The sequence below is a fragment of the Theropithecus gelada genome, chromosome 14 (assembly GCF_003255815.1).
Source record: "Theropithecus gelada isolate Dixy chromosome 14, Tgel_1.0, whole genome shotgun sequence".
Lineage (NCBI taxonomy): Eukaryota > Metazoa > Chordata > Mammalia > Primates > Cercopithecidae > Theropithecus > Theropithecus gelada.
Genome location: NC_037682.1, coordinates 8,906,418 through 8,923,692, shown reverse-complemented (window position 1 = coordinate 8,923,692; position 17,275 = coordinate 8,906,418). Strand labels below are relative to the sequence as shown.

General features: G+C 53.5%; 1 protein-coding gene across 2 annotated transcripts; it reads right to left on the bottom strand.

Annotated features, from left to right (window-relative positions):
* Positions 1-1,594: 1,594 nt before the first annotated feature.
* On the bottom strand, positions 1,595-12,256 carry RELA (RELA proto-oncogene, NF-kB subunit). Of its 2 annotated transcripts, none has more exons than XM_025355672.1 (11): positions 11,227-12,256; positions 10,585-10,611; positions 10,343-10,494; positions 10,093-10,241; positions 8,514-8,605; positions 8,056-8,187; positions 7,109-7,213; positions 6,680-6,892; positions 4,585-4,665; positions 4,421-4,492; positions 1,595-2,993 (listed from the first exon to the last, which is right to left on the bottom strand). In XM_025355672.1, exons 1-11 carry the CDS (start codon positions 11,231-11,233, stop codon positions 2,371-2,373), a joined length of 1,653 nt encoding a protein of 550 aa, XP_025211457.1. In that variant the 5' UTR covers positions 11,234-12,256; the 3' UTR covers positions 1,595-2,370. The 2 variants fall into 2 exon arrangements, with proteins under 2 accessions (XP_025211457.1, XP_025211458.1); XM_025355673.1 differs by having other exon boundaries at positions 1,596-2,993; positions 8,056-8,178.
* Between the last annotated feature and the right edge of the window lie 5,019 nt (positions 12,257-17,275).

Sequence of the window (17,275 nt, the reverse complement as noted above, 5' to 3'; positions counted from 1 at the left end):
ACTTAAACTCAGTGATAGCAGTGACAGTGGGGAGAAGTGGGCAGATTTTCCACGACCTCGTGGAAAGACTGGATGCAAGTTACTAAGAGTTGTGGCATCTACAGTAGTGGCCAGGTTTCTGGCTGGAGCCCCTGGAAGGTGGCAGGGCCAGGGCTGACACAGGGAAAACGAGAGGCAGACTGGGGATGGCTGAGGTCATTTGGAACAGGGTGTTTGAGAGGCCCGAGGACGTCAGAGTGGAGATGTCCAGGGGCTGGCGCGCAGAGGAGAGAGGTCTGGGCTGGATACGAGGACTTGGAGCTGGTGAGCCATAAGCATGATGGGATCATTCACGAATGAGAGAAGGACCAGGAGAGGTCTTCCGTGGGTAACGGGAGGAAGAGGGACCGAGAAAGCCAAGGCGAGGGAGGCGCAGCATGGGCTGCATGGCCTGGGCTCCCTGGTTTCCCTCTGGGCCTCGGGTCGGGGACCTCCGGTCGGGGTCCCTGCGCAGCTCAGCAGTCGGCTTCCTCAGCTTAGGAGCCTTCTCACCCCGCCGCTTCCTCCCCGGCCCCGCCTCCCAGAGACTACCCGGCAGCTTCGCCCGGGTCCTGACCGGGCCACCGCGAGCCCGGGCTCCGCCCCTCGCGTAGGAGTTCCGCCGAGACCCGCCCTCGCTCCAGGCCCCGCCCCTGGCCATTCCCAGCGAGCCAGAGCCCCGGGGCAAGCTCCACTTCATCGACGCAGTCGGCCTGCAGTCTCGCAGACGCTGCCCATGGGAGCCTGCACCCAGGGCCTTTTGCATTCCTAGGAGACTCGCTGACTTTTGGGACGCGTCCCGCTGACGATAACTCCTTTTCCCCTGCTGTTGTACTGCCGCAACAGTGCGAAGCCCAGAGGAAACGCCATCGGCTTCGGCGGGGATTTCCCCCAGATGCGGGACTCGGCCTCCGGTCGCTGAGGGCTCCTTGTGCGCCTGCGCACTCGAGAACGGGGGGACCAGGCCGGCCAGCGCTATTTGCTCTGAGCTTGCGCTGGGGCAAAGCGGAAGTACGTCCAGCTGTAGCCCTGTGGGCTGCGGCTGGGCCTTTGTTTTGGCTTCCTGAGGCTGTGGATTGAAGCTTTCACCGTTCCTCCCAGAACAGAGTATCAAAGCATCGGTGGGGCAGGGTAGACCTTCACCTGGCACTACACATTCCCCAAGAGAAGCACACACTCCCTGGGCCACCCAAGGAATTAAGTCCAAATTTCCTGGCCCCATCCAATCTTTCGAACATCGTTTCTCTTACCTCTGACGCTGGCTAGTCCTTCTGCGAGATCCACTCTCAGCTGATCTAAGACCTGGAGCAAATGGGGCCTCTGGGAAGACTCCTGAAATTGCTCAAGCCCCACAGTCAGTGGGCCCTACTAGGCTCTCGGTGTGTTAGGACTCCTGCCTTAGTTGCCCGTTTTCATCCACTGGAAAGTAACTCGGGGTTTCCAAGGGCATTCTCAGACTGCAGGCTCTCAGAGGACAGTGCACGCATTCACCCAGCTCTCTACCACCAATGTCCGGCCTGATGTGACTAGCATAAAGTGTGTGCTCAGTGTCTGCTGAAAAAAAGTGAATCTCTAGCCAGCTTGGCAACAGATTTATTAATTCAGAGTAGAAAGAGCAAGAGTCCAAGTGCTTTGATTCTTCGGTGAAAACTATGCCTCCTGACTGGAGAGCTGCCAGCCTGCTCTCCCCGACTCTCTTTAACAACTTGCCCTCAATTAAGGCACTTGAGAAGAGGGAGAGCAGGGAAGTCCCAGACCAAACCCCCTCTGGATCCTTGAGAGCGCCAGCGTTGTTCCACTGGTTTCCTTCAGCCACAGCTGAGCAAGGAAAGAGCCGGCAGAGACCTCTGTAGGGCACGAAGGCCAGCCCCCCAAATGCTGGTGTTAGGCACAGCGACAATGCCAATGCCATAGAGGGGCTGGTACCTGGGGCGTTATTTTAAGGTGTAATGAATCCATGATGGAAGATACTTGATAATAAGGCTGTGTGGGCTCAAAGGCCTTACCTCTAGCCTGCTTCTCTCTCTAGGAGAGTACTAGAAGCTGCAGGATGGGGATGGGGGACCCCATAGTTCCCTACAGAGAAGGGAGCTGACCATCAGGATAGGGGAAGAGTTTGAGTTTCCCCAGCTTCCCCCTTTCCAGAGAAGTTAATGCTTCTGCTTAAGCACCTCCAAAAAGAGAGATAGATACAGATATTGCCAATAAAAGAATAAAATATGCCTTCCCCCTCCAAGGAAGACATCACCAAAGTTGGGGGCAGCTGGAACACACCCACCAGAATCCGTAAGTGCTCTGGGAGGGCTTCAATCCCCTGCAACCCAGTGCTCTGGGGAGGGTAGGCATCACCCCTTAGGAGCTGATCTGACTCAGCAGGGCTGAGAAGTCCATGTCCGCAATGGAGGAGAAGTCTTCATCTCCTGAAAGGAGGCCGTTGGGGAGCCCCGGGGCCCCCAGTGGAGCAGGAGCTGGGTCAGGGGGCCTCTGGGCCCCTGTCACTAGGCGAGTTATAGCCTCAGGGTACTCCATCAGCATGGGCTCAGTTGTGTGGGGGGCCACAGGTACGCCCTGGTTCAGCAGCTGCTGAAACTCGGAGTTGTCGACTGATGCCAGGTCTGTGAACACGGTTGGGTCTGTGCTGTTGCCAAGCAAGGCCCCCAGGTCTTCATCATCAAACTGCAGCTGCAGCAAGGCCTCTGACAGCGTTCCTTCCCCAGCCTGGGTGGGCTTGGGGGCAGGTGGGGCCACAGCCTGAGGAGGGCCTGGGGCTAGGACTGGGACAGGGACTGGGGCCTGGGCCAGAGCTGATACCATGGCTGGAGCAGGGGCAGGGGCTGGAGCCTGAGGCAGGACTTGGGGAGGGGCCGAGGCCAAGGCTGAGGCCTGGCTTATCTGCCCAGAAGGAAACACCATGGTGGGAAACTCATCATAGTTGATGGTGCTCAGGGATGACGTAAAGGGATAGGGCTGGGGTGCTGGAGGAGAGAGACAGAGAGGCAGGGGTCAGAGAAAGCCCTAGAGATCCACCCCGTCCTCTTACCCCAGCCCCTCTTGATGGCGCCTAGGCTCAATCCCTCTCTAGGAAGTCGCTGCCAACACCCTATCTCCTTCCTCTTACCCCATCTGACCCAGCCTGTAGGGTCCAGTTCTAGCCACACCTCCACGTTGGAGTCCTCCCTGACTACTCAAGCCCACAAAACTCTCCCAGCCTTTTAAAGGAAGGGACACTTTGAGAGACAAGCTGGACTCCTCGGTTTACAGCTGAAAAACTAAGTCCTGAGAGGCAATGAGCCCATGGAGCACCAAGTGAGCAGCGGCCTCAAGTGGACAGCTTGTCAGTTTTTGAGCCTCGCACCGGCACATACGTCTTGCTAATTCAGAAGTGATTTTTGTTCCCCCTAATTCAAGTGAGAGATGAAAGCAGAGATTCTGCATTTTTTTTTTTGAGACGGAGTCTCCCTCTGTCGCCCGGGCTGGAGTGCAGTGGCGCGATCTCAGCTCACTGCAAGCTCCGCCTCCCAGGTTCACGCCATTCTCCTGCCTCAGCCTCCCGAGTAGCTGGGACTACAGGCGCTCGCCACCTCGCCCGGCTAATGTTTTGTATTTTTAATAGAGACAGTGTTTCACCGTGTTAGCCAGGATGGTCTCGATCTCCTGACCTCGTCATCTGCCCGTCTCGGCCTCCCAAAGTGCTGGGATTACAGGCTTGAGCCACCGCGCCCGGCTAATGTTTTGTATTTTTTTTTTTTTTGAGACGCAGTCTCGCTCTGTCACCCAGGCTGGAGTGCAGTGGCCGGATCTCAGCTCACTGCAAGCTCCGCCTCCCAGGTTCACGCCATTCTCCTGCCTCAGCCTCCCGAGCAGCTGGGACTACAGGCGCCTGCCACCTTGCCCGGCTAAGTTTTTGTATTTTTAGTAGAGACGGGGTTTCACTGTGTTAGCCAGGATGGTCTCGATCTCCTGACCTCGTGATCCGCCCGTCTCGGCCTCCCAAAGTGCTGGGATTACAGGCTTGAGCCACCACGCCCGGCCAATGTTTTGTATTTTTAATAGAGACAGCGTTTCACCGTGTTAGCCAGGATGGTCTCGATCTCCTGACCTCGTCATCTGCCCGTCTCGGCCTCCCAAAGTGCTGGGATTACAGGCCTGAGCCACCGCGCCCGGCCGATTCCGCATTTTTAACTTCTGAATCCCAAGATACCCAGTACAGGATTTAACTGGCACAGTGGTTCCCAGGCTTCAGCGTGCATTAGTGTCCCAGAAGTCGCTGGTTCCTGCGCCATCCTTTCAAAGCCTCTGATTCAGTAGGTCTGTAATGGGGCCCAAGAGTCTGCATCTCCACTGCTCCTCAGCTGAACAGAGCTGAACCTGTCGTTCCAGTAGGACAAAAGGAAATCCTTACCTGGCTTGGGAACAGCTGAGCTGCGGGAAGGCACAGCAATGCGCCGAGGTGGAGGCCGGGGGTCAGTGGGTCCTGTAGGGCAAGGGCTGGGTCAGTTCTCAGCCCCAGGGTGTCCCCTCCCTGCCCGCTGCCTTTCTCTCTGTCCTTCCCGGTCCCCATCTCACCGCTGAAAGGACTCTTCTTCATGATGCTCTTGAAGGTCTCATATGTCCTTTTGCGTTTCTCCTCGATCCGGTGACGATCGTCTGGGAACGTAAGGGGGAGAAGTGGGACTTGCTCTCCTCAGGTGGGCCCCCAACGCTCTCAAAGGACCCTCAGGAGGAAACCGAGGAGCCAGGCTTTCCCAAGACCCATTCTCCCAACCTCCTCTGCCAGTGAGAAGGGATGTGTGACATCCAGCAGTTCTGAGAATCCCACAGCTTTTGGAGGCCTCTGTTGGCTAAATCTGCCCCTCTATGGCCACATGGCGGGCCGAGTACAGGGGCCGTGCTCTGGGGAAAGAGGAGCCCTGGGGGGCCCCAGCCTCCAGCTCGTGCCTTCCTGCACTGCTCACGTCCTGGCTCACTGTCAGCCTCCACCCAGGGCGGTGAGAATTTCTTGCCACTCTGGGGCAGCTGGGGCACAACTGCCTTAAGACTTCAGCAGACTCTTATTCTTATCTGTAATGGTTTCGTATTTTAGTCGGAGCTTTCAGAACTGTCTAATTACAATGGTACTTCAGTAACTCCAAAGCACCTCAATTCCATTAATTCAAAGACAACCTCATCATCCCTCAAAAACTGGGTTCTTTCTCTTGTATTTCCTGACCATCCATCTGCCATCTGCCCTGTCACCCAAGCTAGAAACCTTGGAATGATTACCTTCTTTTCTCTCACTCCCCACCACTAACTTGACACATATTTATCAAGCACCTACTATGTGCCAGCCTCCCTTCTAGACACTGGGGATGTGGCCATAAGCACACAAGGTGTCTGCTCCCAAAAAGTTGGCATCCTAATGAAAAAGTGAGAGGGACACAACCATATATACAAACCAGAAAATCTCAAGTAACAGTGGTTCAGGGAAGATACGGTGATGGAACAATACCGGAAGTGAGGTCGGGGCAGTCTAAATTTAGAGGGAAGGACTAATTTAGAGGTCAGAGAAGGACTGGCATAAGCCACCTGCATTAAAACCTTGGGCCAGGCATTCCAAGCAGAGGCAATAGCTAGACACAGGTCCTGAGGTGAGACTGAGCTTGGTCTATAAGATGCAAAACGGCTGCAGGGCTGAAGGGTAACTGAGGACAGTGGCGGAGATGTGATCTTCGCTATTCCTTCTACGAGGTTTGTGCCGCATCTTCTTTTCCTGGACTACAACATCTTCCAGAATGGCCTCCCCGCTTTGAGTCTGTTCGTCTCTGATCTTCTACATGTGGCCTCCTGAGTCAACTTCCAAATCTGCTCCTGTCACTTCTCTGCTTAGAGGTGTTCAGCTTAACCACGCCCTCCTCTCTCTGAGCCTGCTCACTGCCCAACATTGGCTCAAACCACGAAGATGCCCCCGAACAGGCCGTGCAGTTGCCAACACCCCTTCCCTTCCAGGTGCTTGGCCACCTGCCTAGAGAACACACTTCCGTGTCTTTCTCCAGCTTCAACGCCACCTTCTCCATGCAGCTGTCTCCAGCTCCCCGGAGGCCACCGTGCCCCCGTGCTGCTCTGCACACACCTCTGTTTCACATGTCATTCTGTGACTTAAGGATCTGTTTTGCACATTTGTCTTCCTCAAGTGACTGAGATTCTGAGGGCAGGGAGCATGTCTTACTCATTTTTTGTATTCACAATACCTGGCACAGGCCCTGGTACCAAGTAGACATTCAAACCTTGACCAAAATGTGGCTGAGCTCTATGGTAGTGACAAGACAACCAGTGTGGCAAAAGGACCTTGAAGCCAGATGGCCTGGGTTCCAATGCTGACTCTGCTACTTACTAGCCACGTGAACCCAAGCAAGTCAGACACTATCTCCTACTTCAAAAGGGTCATGAGATTAGAATCAGGTAATCCAGTGAAATGCCTGGAATAGGGCAGATGTGTAGTACTAGCTCAACGTCTGAGGTATCCTTATCATTAAATGTGGCAAGAAATGGATTCCAATTACCATATAAATCCCAAGCTCTGACTCCAGCTTCTGGCCCTCAACTACAGCCCCAGACATGCAGTCTTGGCCTCTCTCTCATGGCAGAGCCCAGCTGCCCTGATGCTGCCATCCCAGCTGTGTACCTGTATCTGGCAGGTACTGGAATTCCATGGGCTCACTGAGCTCCCGGTCGGAAGGCCGCCGCAGCTGCATGGAGACACGCACGGGAGCCTGCAGGCTGGGGTCTGCGTAGGGAGGGGTCCGGAACACAATGGCCACTTGTCGGTGCACATCAGCTTGTGAAAAGGAGCCTCGGGCCTCCCAGCCTGGTCCCGTGAAATACACCTCAATGTCCTCTGCAGGAGATGGGGTGGCAGTGTGGGTCAGTGTGTCTGACCCTCCACGGTCTCCCCCTCAACTTCGGATGCTTGTCTTCTAATATCACCCTTTGGCCCACCTGAGGCCCCTGAGACATAGGAGGAAGTATCCAAAGCCAGTTGCCTGCCACGCCCCGTCTCTGCTCAGCTTCACCCCTTGCTCCCAAGAGCCCACCCCTGCCTCCTGATGTATACCTTTCTGCACCTTGTCACACAGTAGGAAGATCTCATCCCCACCGAGGCAGCTGCCGGAGTTTCGGTTCACTCGGCAGATCTTGAGTTCGGCAGTGTTGGGGGCACCTGAGGCAGTGAGAACAAGGAAGGATGACCTGAGCCACCAGAGGTCCCCGGGGTGGCCTGCAGGAGATGCAACTTCCCTGCCTAGCCCCAAGTCAAGGTTGCCCAGAGCTTGCCACCTACACCTTTGCAGCCACAGTCAGACCTTCTTATTAGCTCCTCACCCCAACCAATTCAGCAAGTATTTGCCTACTGGGCGCTCAACACTGATCTAAGCAAGGAGAATACAACCGCATACAAAACCTAAACCTCTGCTCTCACGGAGCTTATAGTCCAGTGAGCGCCAATCTGATCACACTGTTTCTCCACCTGACCAAAGCAATCTTTAAGGTCAGTCCATACCCACCTTGGCAATGAGCCCTTCCCTCCTGACCCCCAGTTTATTCTGGTTTCCCATCTTTGGGGTTCCAGAGTCGTTTTATTTCCATTCATCCTGCTGGTTACTTGATTAAAGACTGCAGCTGATCAGTCAGCCCAATTCATCTGCGGGCTTCTGTCACTGAAGCATCATTCTCGAACACTATCTTGTTCCTGGGAGTTCGTTTCCTAGAGTCATTATCGCAGTTGTGGGCACACCACCTTCTCATCACACGATACTGAAAATGCCCATTTCCCATCAGACTCCCTGCTAGACTCCCTGCAAGGCCGGAGCTACACCTCAAGGACAGCTCTGGGTCTTCTTTGCCTTCTCTCCCCAGCCAACAAAGAGCTGGGCACAGAAGAGAAGATGAATACACAAGATGATTGATGAATGAGAGCACCTCTTGCAGGCCACACTCACCCCAACCCCCTTCCTCCTATCCAGGCCCACCCTCTCCCCTTCCTGTGTCTCCCTCGCTACTCACGGTTGTCAAAGATGGGATGAGAAAGGACAGGCGGCAGGCGGAGGGGCCTGCCTGATGGATCCCGCACTGTCACCTGGAAGCAGAGCCGCACAGCATTCAGGTCGTAGTCCCCACGCTGTTCTTCTATAGGAACTGGCAAGAAAACAGGTGATCAGGAGAGCAGGGGAAGTGGGGATATAGGTGTGACCAGTTGGGGCAGGGAGCTCTGCTCTGGGAGGGCCGCTGGCGAGTGTGTAAAACACAAGTCCTAGAGGAGGCAGAACCCAGCAGTGACTCCACTGTGACCTGAATGTCATGTCCCCTCCTGGGCCTCAGTTTCCCAATGGCAAAGTGGGAGAGTACTGAATGGGCACCAAGAGTCCATCTTTACCGTGTACTGGCCAATGAGGGAGATGCAGGAAAGGCGGGCCAGGGAGGGTGGCAGAGGGTGCGGGGGCGGCAGGCAGGGTAGCCCTCACCTTGGAAGGGATTGTTGTTCGTCTGGATGCGCTGAGTGATAGCCTGCTCCAGGTCCCGCTTCTTCACACACTGGATTCCCAGGTTCTGGAAACTGAGCACCCCCAGCCGTCTGTCCCGCTGTCTCTCACACAGCCCGGACCTTCCTGCCTTGCCCAGACTGCTCCTTCCTCCCCCACCCACCCCCAGACCATCGCTCCATGCTTAACCCCCTCCAGTGGCTTCCTACTGTGCTGCAATGAACCCTGTCCCTTCCCTCAGCTGACAAGCACCTCTGTGCCCCCGCCCCCGCCAGCCTCCCTGTGGGCTCCCTGCTTACAACCACAGGGGCTTCTTTTCCATTCTCTAAACACAGGACACTCATTCCCACCTCAAGGCCTCTGCACTTGTTTGGTCGGCTTGGAATGTTCTTTTCCTACTTCTCTCCTCCTTCTCACCATTCAAGTCTTAGCTGAGGGAGGCCTTCCCTGACCTCCCAATCTAAAGTCATCACACCAGCTCCCGTAACTCCCCCACCCCAGGTTATCCTTCTATCCTATGACTTCGTTTTATTTTCAGGACTGAAATTGTTACTCTGACAGCACCTTGTTTATTTATCTGTGTATTTATTTATTTTTAAGAGACAGGGTGTTGGGCCGGGTGCGGTGGCTCACACCTGTAATCCCAGCACTTTGGGAGGCTGAGACAGGCAGATCATGAGGTCCGGAGATTGAGAACATCCTGACTAACATGGTGAAACCCCTTCTCTACTAAAAAAAAAAAACGCAAAAAAATTAGCTGGGCGTGGTGGCGGGCACCTGTAGTCCCAGCTACTCGGGAAGCTGAGGCAGGAGAATGGTCTAAACCCGGCAGATAGAGGTTGCAGTGAGCTGAGACTGCGCCACTGCACTCCAGCCTGGGGACAGAGCAAGACTCCGTCTCAAAAAAAAACAAAAACAAAAAAACGACAAGGTGTCGCTCTGCTACCCAAGTGTCGTGGTGCAATCATAGCTTGCCGTAGCGGTGACCTCCTGGGCTCAGGTGATCCTCCCACATCAGCCTCCCAAGTAGCTGGGACTATAGGCACAAGTCACCATACCCAGCTAATTTCTTATTTTTTTGTAGAGATGGGGTCTCACTACGTTGCCTTGGTTAGTCTTGAACTCCCAGGCTCAAGAGATCTTCCTGCCTTGGCCTCCGGAAGTGCTAGCATTATAAGCATGAGCCACTATGCCTGGCCTGTATATTTTTTTAAGGCCTGTCTCTGTCAACTGCAATGTCACCTCCAGGGGAGTGTTGGTTCAGTGGTTTTCTTTCTCAAACAAGAGACATGACTCCAAGGGACCTGTCCTTCCAGCTACAGGGGTCAGGGATTCAGCAGTGATTAGGGACCCATCCATATCCCTTGGAGCTCTTATCTGTGCTAGAGTAGAGGTACAAATAGATCATTTCAAGACAAAGGGAGTTTACTTGCAGAGCTGAGTCAGAGCAAGAAGTAAGCAACTCTGCCCTGTGTCCAGAAAGGAGTAACACTGTAGCGGCTACTTCATAGCCCGCCTCCTGTCCCCTCATGCTGGGCCTCCTAGCCTGCAGGGAGCTCACCTGTGGATGCAGCGGTCCGGGCAGAGCTCAGCCTCATAGAAGCCATCCCGGCAGTCCTTTCCTACAAGCTCGTGGGGGTGAGGCCGGTGAGGAGGGTCCTTGGTGACTAGGGAGATGCGTACTGTCCCTGGTCCTGTGTAGCCATTGATCTGTCCAAAGTACAGAGGCCCAGACATCCAAACCTGACTCCCAAACACAGAGGGCTGGGATTCCACAGTCCCTTCCCCGCACACCCTGGTGCAGTGCTGACCTTGATGGTGGGGTGGGTCTTGGTGGTATCTGTGCTCCTCTCGCCTGGGATGCTGCCCGCGGAGCGCCCCTCGCACTTGTAGCGGAAGCGCATGCCCCGCTGCTTGGGCTGCTCAATGATCTCCACATAGGGGCCAGAGGCCTGGGCTGGCTCTTCCAGGGGACACCGCAGGCCCATTAGACAGCTGCCCCCGCTGCCCTACCCCAGGGAACACCTCCCCGACCGCTGCGGGGGCCACTTACCTGCCGGGAAGATGAGGGGGAACAGTTCTGAAAGGGGAGGGAGATCAGGGTCAGCACACACCCACTGCCCATCCTCACAAGGGAGTATCTGCTCTCCACAGAGAAGAGAAGCCAGGCTCCCTCCCAGGGGAACTGAGTAAGGACCTGCTTCCTAGAACCTGCGGTGAAACTAAGGAGTGGAGGAAAGGAACCAGAAACACCTGCTTCTTGAGGGAAAACGGGGTAAGGAATCCTTCTCCCGAGGGAAGCCGAATCAGGGCCTGTTGTACTTTCATAAGGAAAACTGAGGGAGGGCACGCCCCACCTCCATCCAGAGAGGAAACTGAATCAGATGCGTTCTCCTCTAATAGGGAAACGAAGCCAGAGCTGCCCCCGTGGACGGTGTGGAGGGAAACTGAGTCAAGGCTCCCTCTGCTCCCCCACCCAGGGAGGATGCTGAGTCAAGGGCCCCCCTCCACCCAGAGGGGAAACTGAGTCACACCCCTCCCCGCCTGCCCCGCCCCGCGCCACCATCCGGCAGGCCGACCGCTCCCTGCGCAGCGCCAGTCGGCGCAGGAAGGGGCGGAAAGCGGCGCGGGGGCTCCCGCCACAGCCGGGGCGGCCCCGGCGCGGCCACCCCGCGGGGTCAGAGGGCGACCTCACCGTCCATGGCCGGGGTCCCGGGGGCGGGGCCGGGGTCGCAGCTGGGCCCGCGGCGTGCACTACAGCCGAGCCATTCGCCAGAGGCGGAAATGCGCCGCGCGCGCCCGCCGTCGCGTCACTGCCCGGAATCCGGCCGCGCCTGCGCGCTGCCCCGCCGCCGCCCGGCGAAGGGGCCGGGAGCAAGTGCGCGCCGCGCGGAGGACGAAGAGGCCGCGCGCACAGCCGCTGCCGGGGGCCGGGGCCAAGTGCGCGCGTCGCCGGGGACGAAGAGGCTGGTGTGCCCGGTGGTTCGGCTAGCTCCCGGGTCCCGGCCCCGCCTGGAGGGCGGGTCCGCCGATTACTCACTTTGTTTTTAGGGGATTTCAGGGCCCCCTCCCACCGATCGGCGGAGTTTGGTGATGTCACTCTGGGCCGGGTCTGGAGCAAAGCCCGGGCTACGGGGCTGCGGCCGCCCGCCCCGCGCAGGGAAAGGCCCAGCCGGGCCTTCTGCTCCGCAGAGGCCGGGTGGTTGAACTCCACGCCGGTTTCCTAATCGCTAAAGGTGCCTTTCGGTGGTGACTGTCTCAGAAGCACGTTAAAATGTCCAACCTACCCCACTGTAGATGCGGCTGTAGGGGAAGCGGAGCGGCCGGACCTCCCCGCCTGACAGTGCATCAGGGAGCTTTGCGGAGCCTGCAGCCCGGATGGGACAACTTGAGGCCCTCCCGCTGGCGAGCTGGCCGAGAGCTCGTCCCTCTCCAGCTAAAGCGCCAGCTTACTATGCAGCCAAACTGCCGGCCCTTAGCGGCTGTGGGAGCAGGGGGTCCCCAGGGGTAAACCCCGGAGCTTCGTCTCTGAAGCCTGGCGCTTGTATCTCAGAAGGTCCGGGACCCACAGGGGACACTCGAATCAGCAGGGCCACAACCCCCAGCCCCACTGCCCCCGCCTGTGTTTGCCCTGGACCTCCAGCTAGGGCTGACCACTAATTCTGTCATGTGACCCCACAGTGCGGGTAGCTCCCCCAAGACCAAGCCCAAGGCGCGTCCTTGAGGGGGCTCGGGCTGGCGCAGCCCCACCTCAAGCCTCATCCCCGAAGGAGGATGCTCCAGGGGGCGGAGTCTTCTCCAGATGGAGAAAGACTTATTTTCTCTGAATTCGTCTTAAATTAGGAAATCATGTGGGAATTGGAAAAGATTGGAAATTCTGACTTGTTTCCCAGGCTCTGAAGAAACAGGAAGAGAAAAGTGAAAATAGAGTTAGCACCCCGCCCACTCATTTCAGTTTCTCCAGTGGCTGGCCCTGATTAGAAAAGTGTTTACTTTTGGCAGGGGGCGGGGAAGGCCGACTTCAGTTGACGGAATGGATGACATACAATTATCATTAAACCTTGCATGGATCCTCTTCTTAAAATTCATGTATATTTATAACTTTTAAATTAATACCATGAACACCCGTGTACCCATTGCAAAACTTAAGGGACCACCACCGTGCAGAATTCTGCATTGTATTATATTGTATTGTATGTATTTATTTTTTGAGACAGGCTCGCGCTCTGTCGCCCAGGCTGGAGTGTAGTGGCACAGTCTTGGCTCACTGCAGCCTCTACCACCTAGGATCAAGCAATCCTCCCACTTCAGCCTCCTGCATAGCTGGGACTATGGGAGCACACCACCATGCCTGGCTAAGTTTTTGTATTTTTTTGTAGAGAAGTGGTTTAACCTTGTTGTCTAGGCTGTCCTTGAACTCCTGAGCTCAACTTTCCTTCCACCTTGGCCTCACAAAGTGCTGGGATTACAGGAATGAGTCACCACGCTGGGCCAGAATTCTGTATTTTCTTAAATTAATTAATTAATTATAACTAGAGATGGGTCTTGCTGTGTTGCCCAGGCTGGTCTCAAACTCCTGGGCTCAAGCGATACTCACACCTCAGCCTCCCAAAGTGGAATTACAGGCATGAGCCACCACGCCTGGGCCAGAATTCTGTATTTAAAAAAAAAAAAAAATTACTCATATCTGCATGCCTACACAACATATTTTTTGGTTTTCCTTAGTTTTGAACTTTTTTTTTTTTGAGATGAAGTCTCGCTCTGTCGCCCAGGCTGGAGTGCAGTGGCATTCGGCTCACTGCAACCTCCACCTCCCGGGTTCAAGCGATTCTCCTCCCTCAGCCTCCCAAGTAGCTGGGATTAAAGGGGCCAACCACCACTCCTGGCTAATTTTTGTATTTTTTTAGTAGAGACGGGGTTTTACCATGTTGGCCAGGCTGGTCTCGAACTCCTGACCTCAGCCTCGGCCTCCCAAAGTGCTGGGATTACAGGCGTGAGCCACCGTGCCCAGCCAGTTTTGAACTTTTATGTAGAGGGCATCATATGATTTGTTGTCCTTTGTTACTTGCTTTTTTCACTCAACATATTACTATGATTCATCTGTTTCACAGTTAATTCACTTTTCACTGCTGTATACTGTTTTGTTGTGTAAATATACCACTGTTTGTTTATCTAGTCATCCTGAAGACGGACATTTTTATTTTCATTTTCTTCAGATGGAGTTTCTCTCTTGTCGCCCAGGCTGGAGTGCAATAGTGCCATCTTGGCTCACTGTAACCTCTGCCTCCCAGGTTCAAGTGATTCTCCTGTCTCAGCCTCATGAGTAGCTGGGATTACAGGTATGTGTCACCATGCTCGGCTAATTTTGCATTTTTTTTTCTTTTCAGACAGAGTTTTGCTCTTGTTGCCCAGGCAGGAGTGCAATGGCACAATCTCGGCTCACCGCAACCTCTGCCTCCCAAGTTCAAGTGATTATCCTACCTCAGCCTCCTGAGTAACTGGGATTACAGGTGCCTGCCACCACGCCTGGCTAATTTTTTGTATTTTTAGTAGAGACGGGGTTTTACCATGTTGGCCAAGCTGGTCTCAAACTCCTGACCTTAGGTGATCCACCTGCCTCAGCCTCCAAAAATGTTGGGATTACAAGCATGAGCCACTGCACCTGGCTAATTTTGTATTTTTAGTAGAGACAGGGTTTCACCATGTTGGCCAGGGTGGTCTCTAACTCCAGACCTCAGGTGATCTGCCTGTCTCGGCCTCCCAAAGTGCTATTACAGGCGTGAGCCACCGCGCCCGGCCATGGGCATTTGAACTTCTAATTTTTTGCTACCGTAAGCTTTAGAGCACTGAGCTAATATGCAAAAACAGCAATCATGTAGTTTTTAAAACTTAGTCTGGGGTTAAAGAAGTATGTAAACAACTATGTTTTCTTACAGATTTATAGGAGCATTGTGACTAGACCAAGGACAAAGAAGTTCCCAACCTCCTCGGCCCCTCGCTGCTGCCCAGATGTCTGCCGTGGGGTACCTCTTGGTCACACCCTCCTCCTCTTCCCTGCCCTTAACATAGAAAGAGTCTAAGATTGTACTGACTTAAAATGGTACTTTAGAACGCTAGTACATCATCCTCTCAGTCTTGTTGGATTTCAGAATAAACCAATAAGCCTACTTTTTCTCCCACCAACCCCCCTATCAGTTGGGATCCTCTTACCTAGGCCTCCCAAATAGCTGGGACCATAAGCACTCACCACCACACCCAGCTAATTAAAAAGAAAACAATTTTTTGAGGCAGGGTCTCACTCTGTTGCCATGCTGGAATGCTGTCGCATGACACTGCAGCCTCAAACTCCTGGGCTCAAGCAGTCCTCCCACCTTAGCCTCCCAAGTAGCTAGGACTAACAGCGTGTACCACCACACTCGGTTAATTTCTTTTTTTTTTAATTTTTAGTAGACACAAGGTCTTGCTGTGTTGCCAAGGCTGGTCTTGAACCTCTGAACTCAGGCGATCCTCCTGTCTCAGCCTCCGAAAGTGTTAGAATTACAGGCATGAACTACCAAACCTGGCTGAGTTTTTAAAAATCTTAATGAATGCATGGATTTAAATATATTAGCTGTGTTTTAATCAATTATAGTTATTCTTATTGAAATTCAAATTATTCATCTGTGGTTAGGGAGAACCTCTTCATGTTAGTTCTTCAGTCCTTTTGACACAATTCCAATATATGAGTCTTGCTGGCTCATACGTGTAATCCTAGCACTTTGGAAGGCTGAATGGGGAAGATTTATTGAGGCCAGGAGTTTAAGACCAGCCTGTTCAACATGGCACGATCCCTATGTCTATTAAAAATAATAATAAACGCCAGGCGCGGTGGCTTAAGCCTGTAATCCCAGCACTTTGGGAGGCCGAGACGGGCGGATCATGAGGTCAGGAGATCGAGACCATCCTGGCGAACACGGTGAAACCCCGTCTCTATTAAAAAGTACAAAAAAACCTAGCCGGGCGAGGTGGCGGGCGCCTGTAGTCCCAGCTACTCGGGAGGCTGAGGCAGGAGAATGGCGTGAACCCGGGAGGCGGAGCTTGCAGTGAGCTGCGATCCGGCCACTGCACTCCAGCCTGGGCGACAGAGCGAGACTCCGTCTCAAAAAATAAAAATAAAAATAAAAATAATAATAATAATAAAAAGCAATTGCAGTAGCCTGTGATAGCTTCCTTGCTATCTGATATGAAAAAATGTTTCTTTTCCTTTTTCTTTTTTTTTTTTTTTGAGACGGAGTTTTGCTCTTGTTGCTCACGCTGGAGTGCAATGGTGCAATGTCGGCTCACTGCAACCTCTGCCTCCCGGGTTCAAGCAATTCTCCTGCCTCAGCCTCCCAAGTAGCTGGGATTACAGGGGTGTGCCACCACGCCCAGCTAATTTTTGTATTTTTAGTAGAGATGGGGTTTCCATGTCGGTCAGGTTGGTCTCGAACTCCTGACCTCAGGTGATCCACCTGCCTCGGCCTCCCACGGTGCTGGGATTATAGGCATGAGCCACAGCGCCCAGCCTGAGAAGATGTTTCTAGACTCATCTAGTAAATTTTCTGCCCCAGATCTGAAATCCGACAGCTTTCCAAGGAGTCCTGATTTTTCTTAGTAGGAAATGTTATTTAGAGATTACAGCTTGAGTACTTCAGATATTTATTGCTACTGAGTCAGTCATTGTAGATGTTTTCGGTGAATAGTTAGTAATTTTTTTTTTTTTTTTTTGAGATGGAGTCTTGCTCATTCACCAGGCTGGAGTGCAGTGGCATGATCTCGGCTCACTGCAACCTCTGCCTCCCAGGTTCAAGTGATTCCCCTGCCTCAGCCTCCCGAGTAGCTGGGACTACAGGCACGTGCCACCATGCCTGGCTAATTTTTTGTATTTTAGTAGAGACGGGGTTTCACCATGTTGGCCAGGATGGTCTTGATCTCCTGACCTTGTCATCTCCCCGCCTTGGCCTCCCAAAGTGCTGGGATTACAGGCGTGAGCCACCGCGCCTGACTGTAATTTTTTTAAAAATATGAAATGCATCAGGAGTTCATACTGTTTCCTATTCAAATTTAGAATTACAAGGTTTTAAAATTTTTATTTATTAATTATTATTATGATGATTATTATTTTCTAGATGGAGTCTCGCTCTGTTGCCCAGGCTCACTGTAACCTCTGCCTCCTGGGTTCAAGCAATTCTCTGCCTCAGCCTCCTGAGTAGCTGGGGTTACAGGTGCCCGCCACCATGCCTGGCTAATTTTTGTATTTTTAGTAGAGACAGGGTTTCACCATCTTGCCAGGCTGATCTTGCACTCCTGACCTTGTGATCCACCTGCCTTGGCCTCCCAAAGTGCTGGGATTATGGGTGTGAGCCACCATGCCTGGCTAGAATTACCAGGGTTTTAACTTAACCTTAGTCACTTTACATATTTCTCCCATGTCAAAAATCTTGATTCTCTTTTGAGGAAATAGAAAAGTCCACTCTTAAGTCCATATGGAGTCTCAAGGGACCCAAATAACCAAAACAATCTTAAAAAAGAGAAACAAAGGTGGAGGACTCATATTTTCTGATTCCAAAACTTACTACAAAGCTACAGTAATCGAAACAGCATTATACTAGCATAAAGGCAGACATACAGGCCAGCTGCAGTGGCTCACGCTTGTAATCCCAGCACTTTGGGAGGCTGAGGCGGGCGGATCACTTGAGGTCAGGTGTTCAAGACCAGCCTAACTG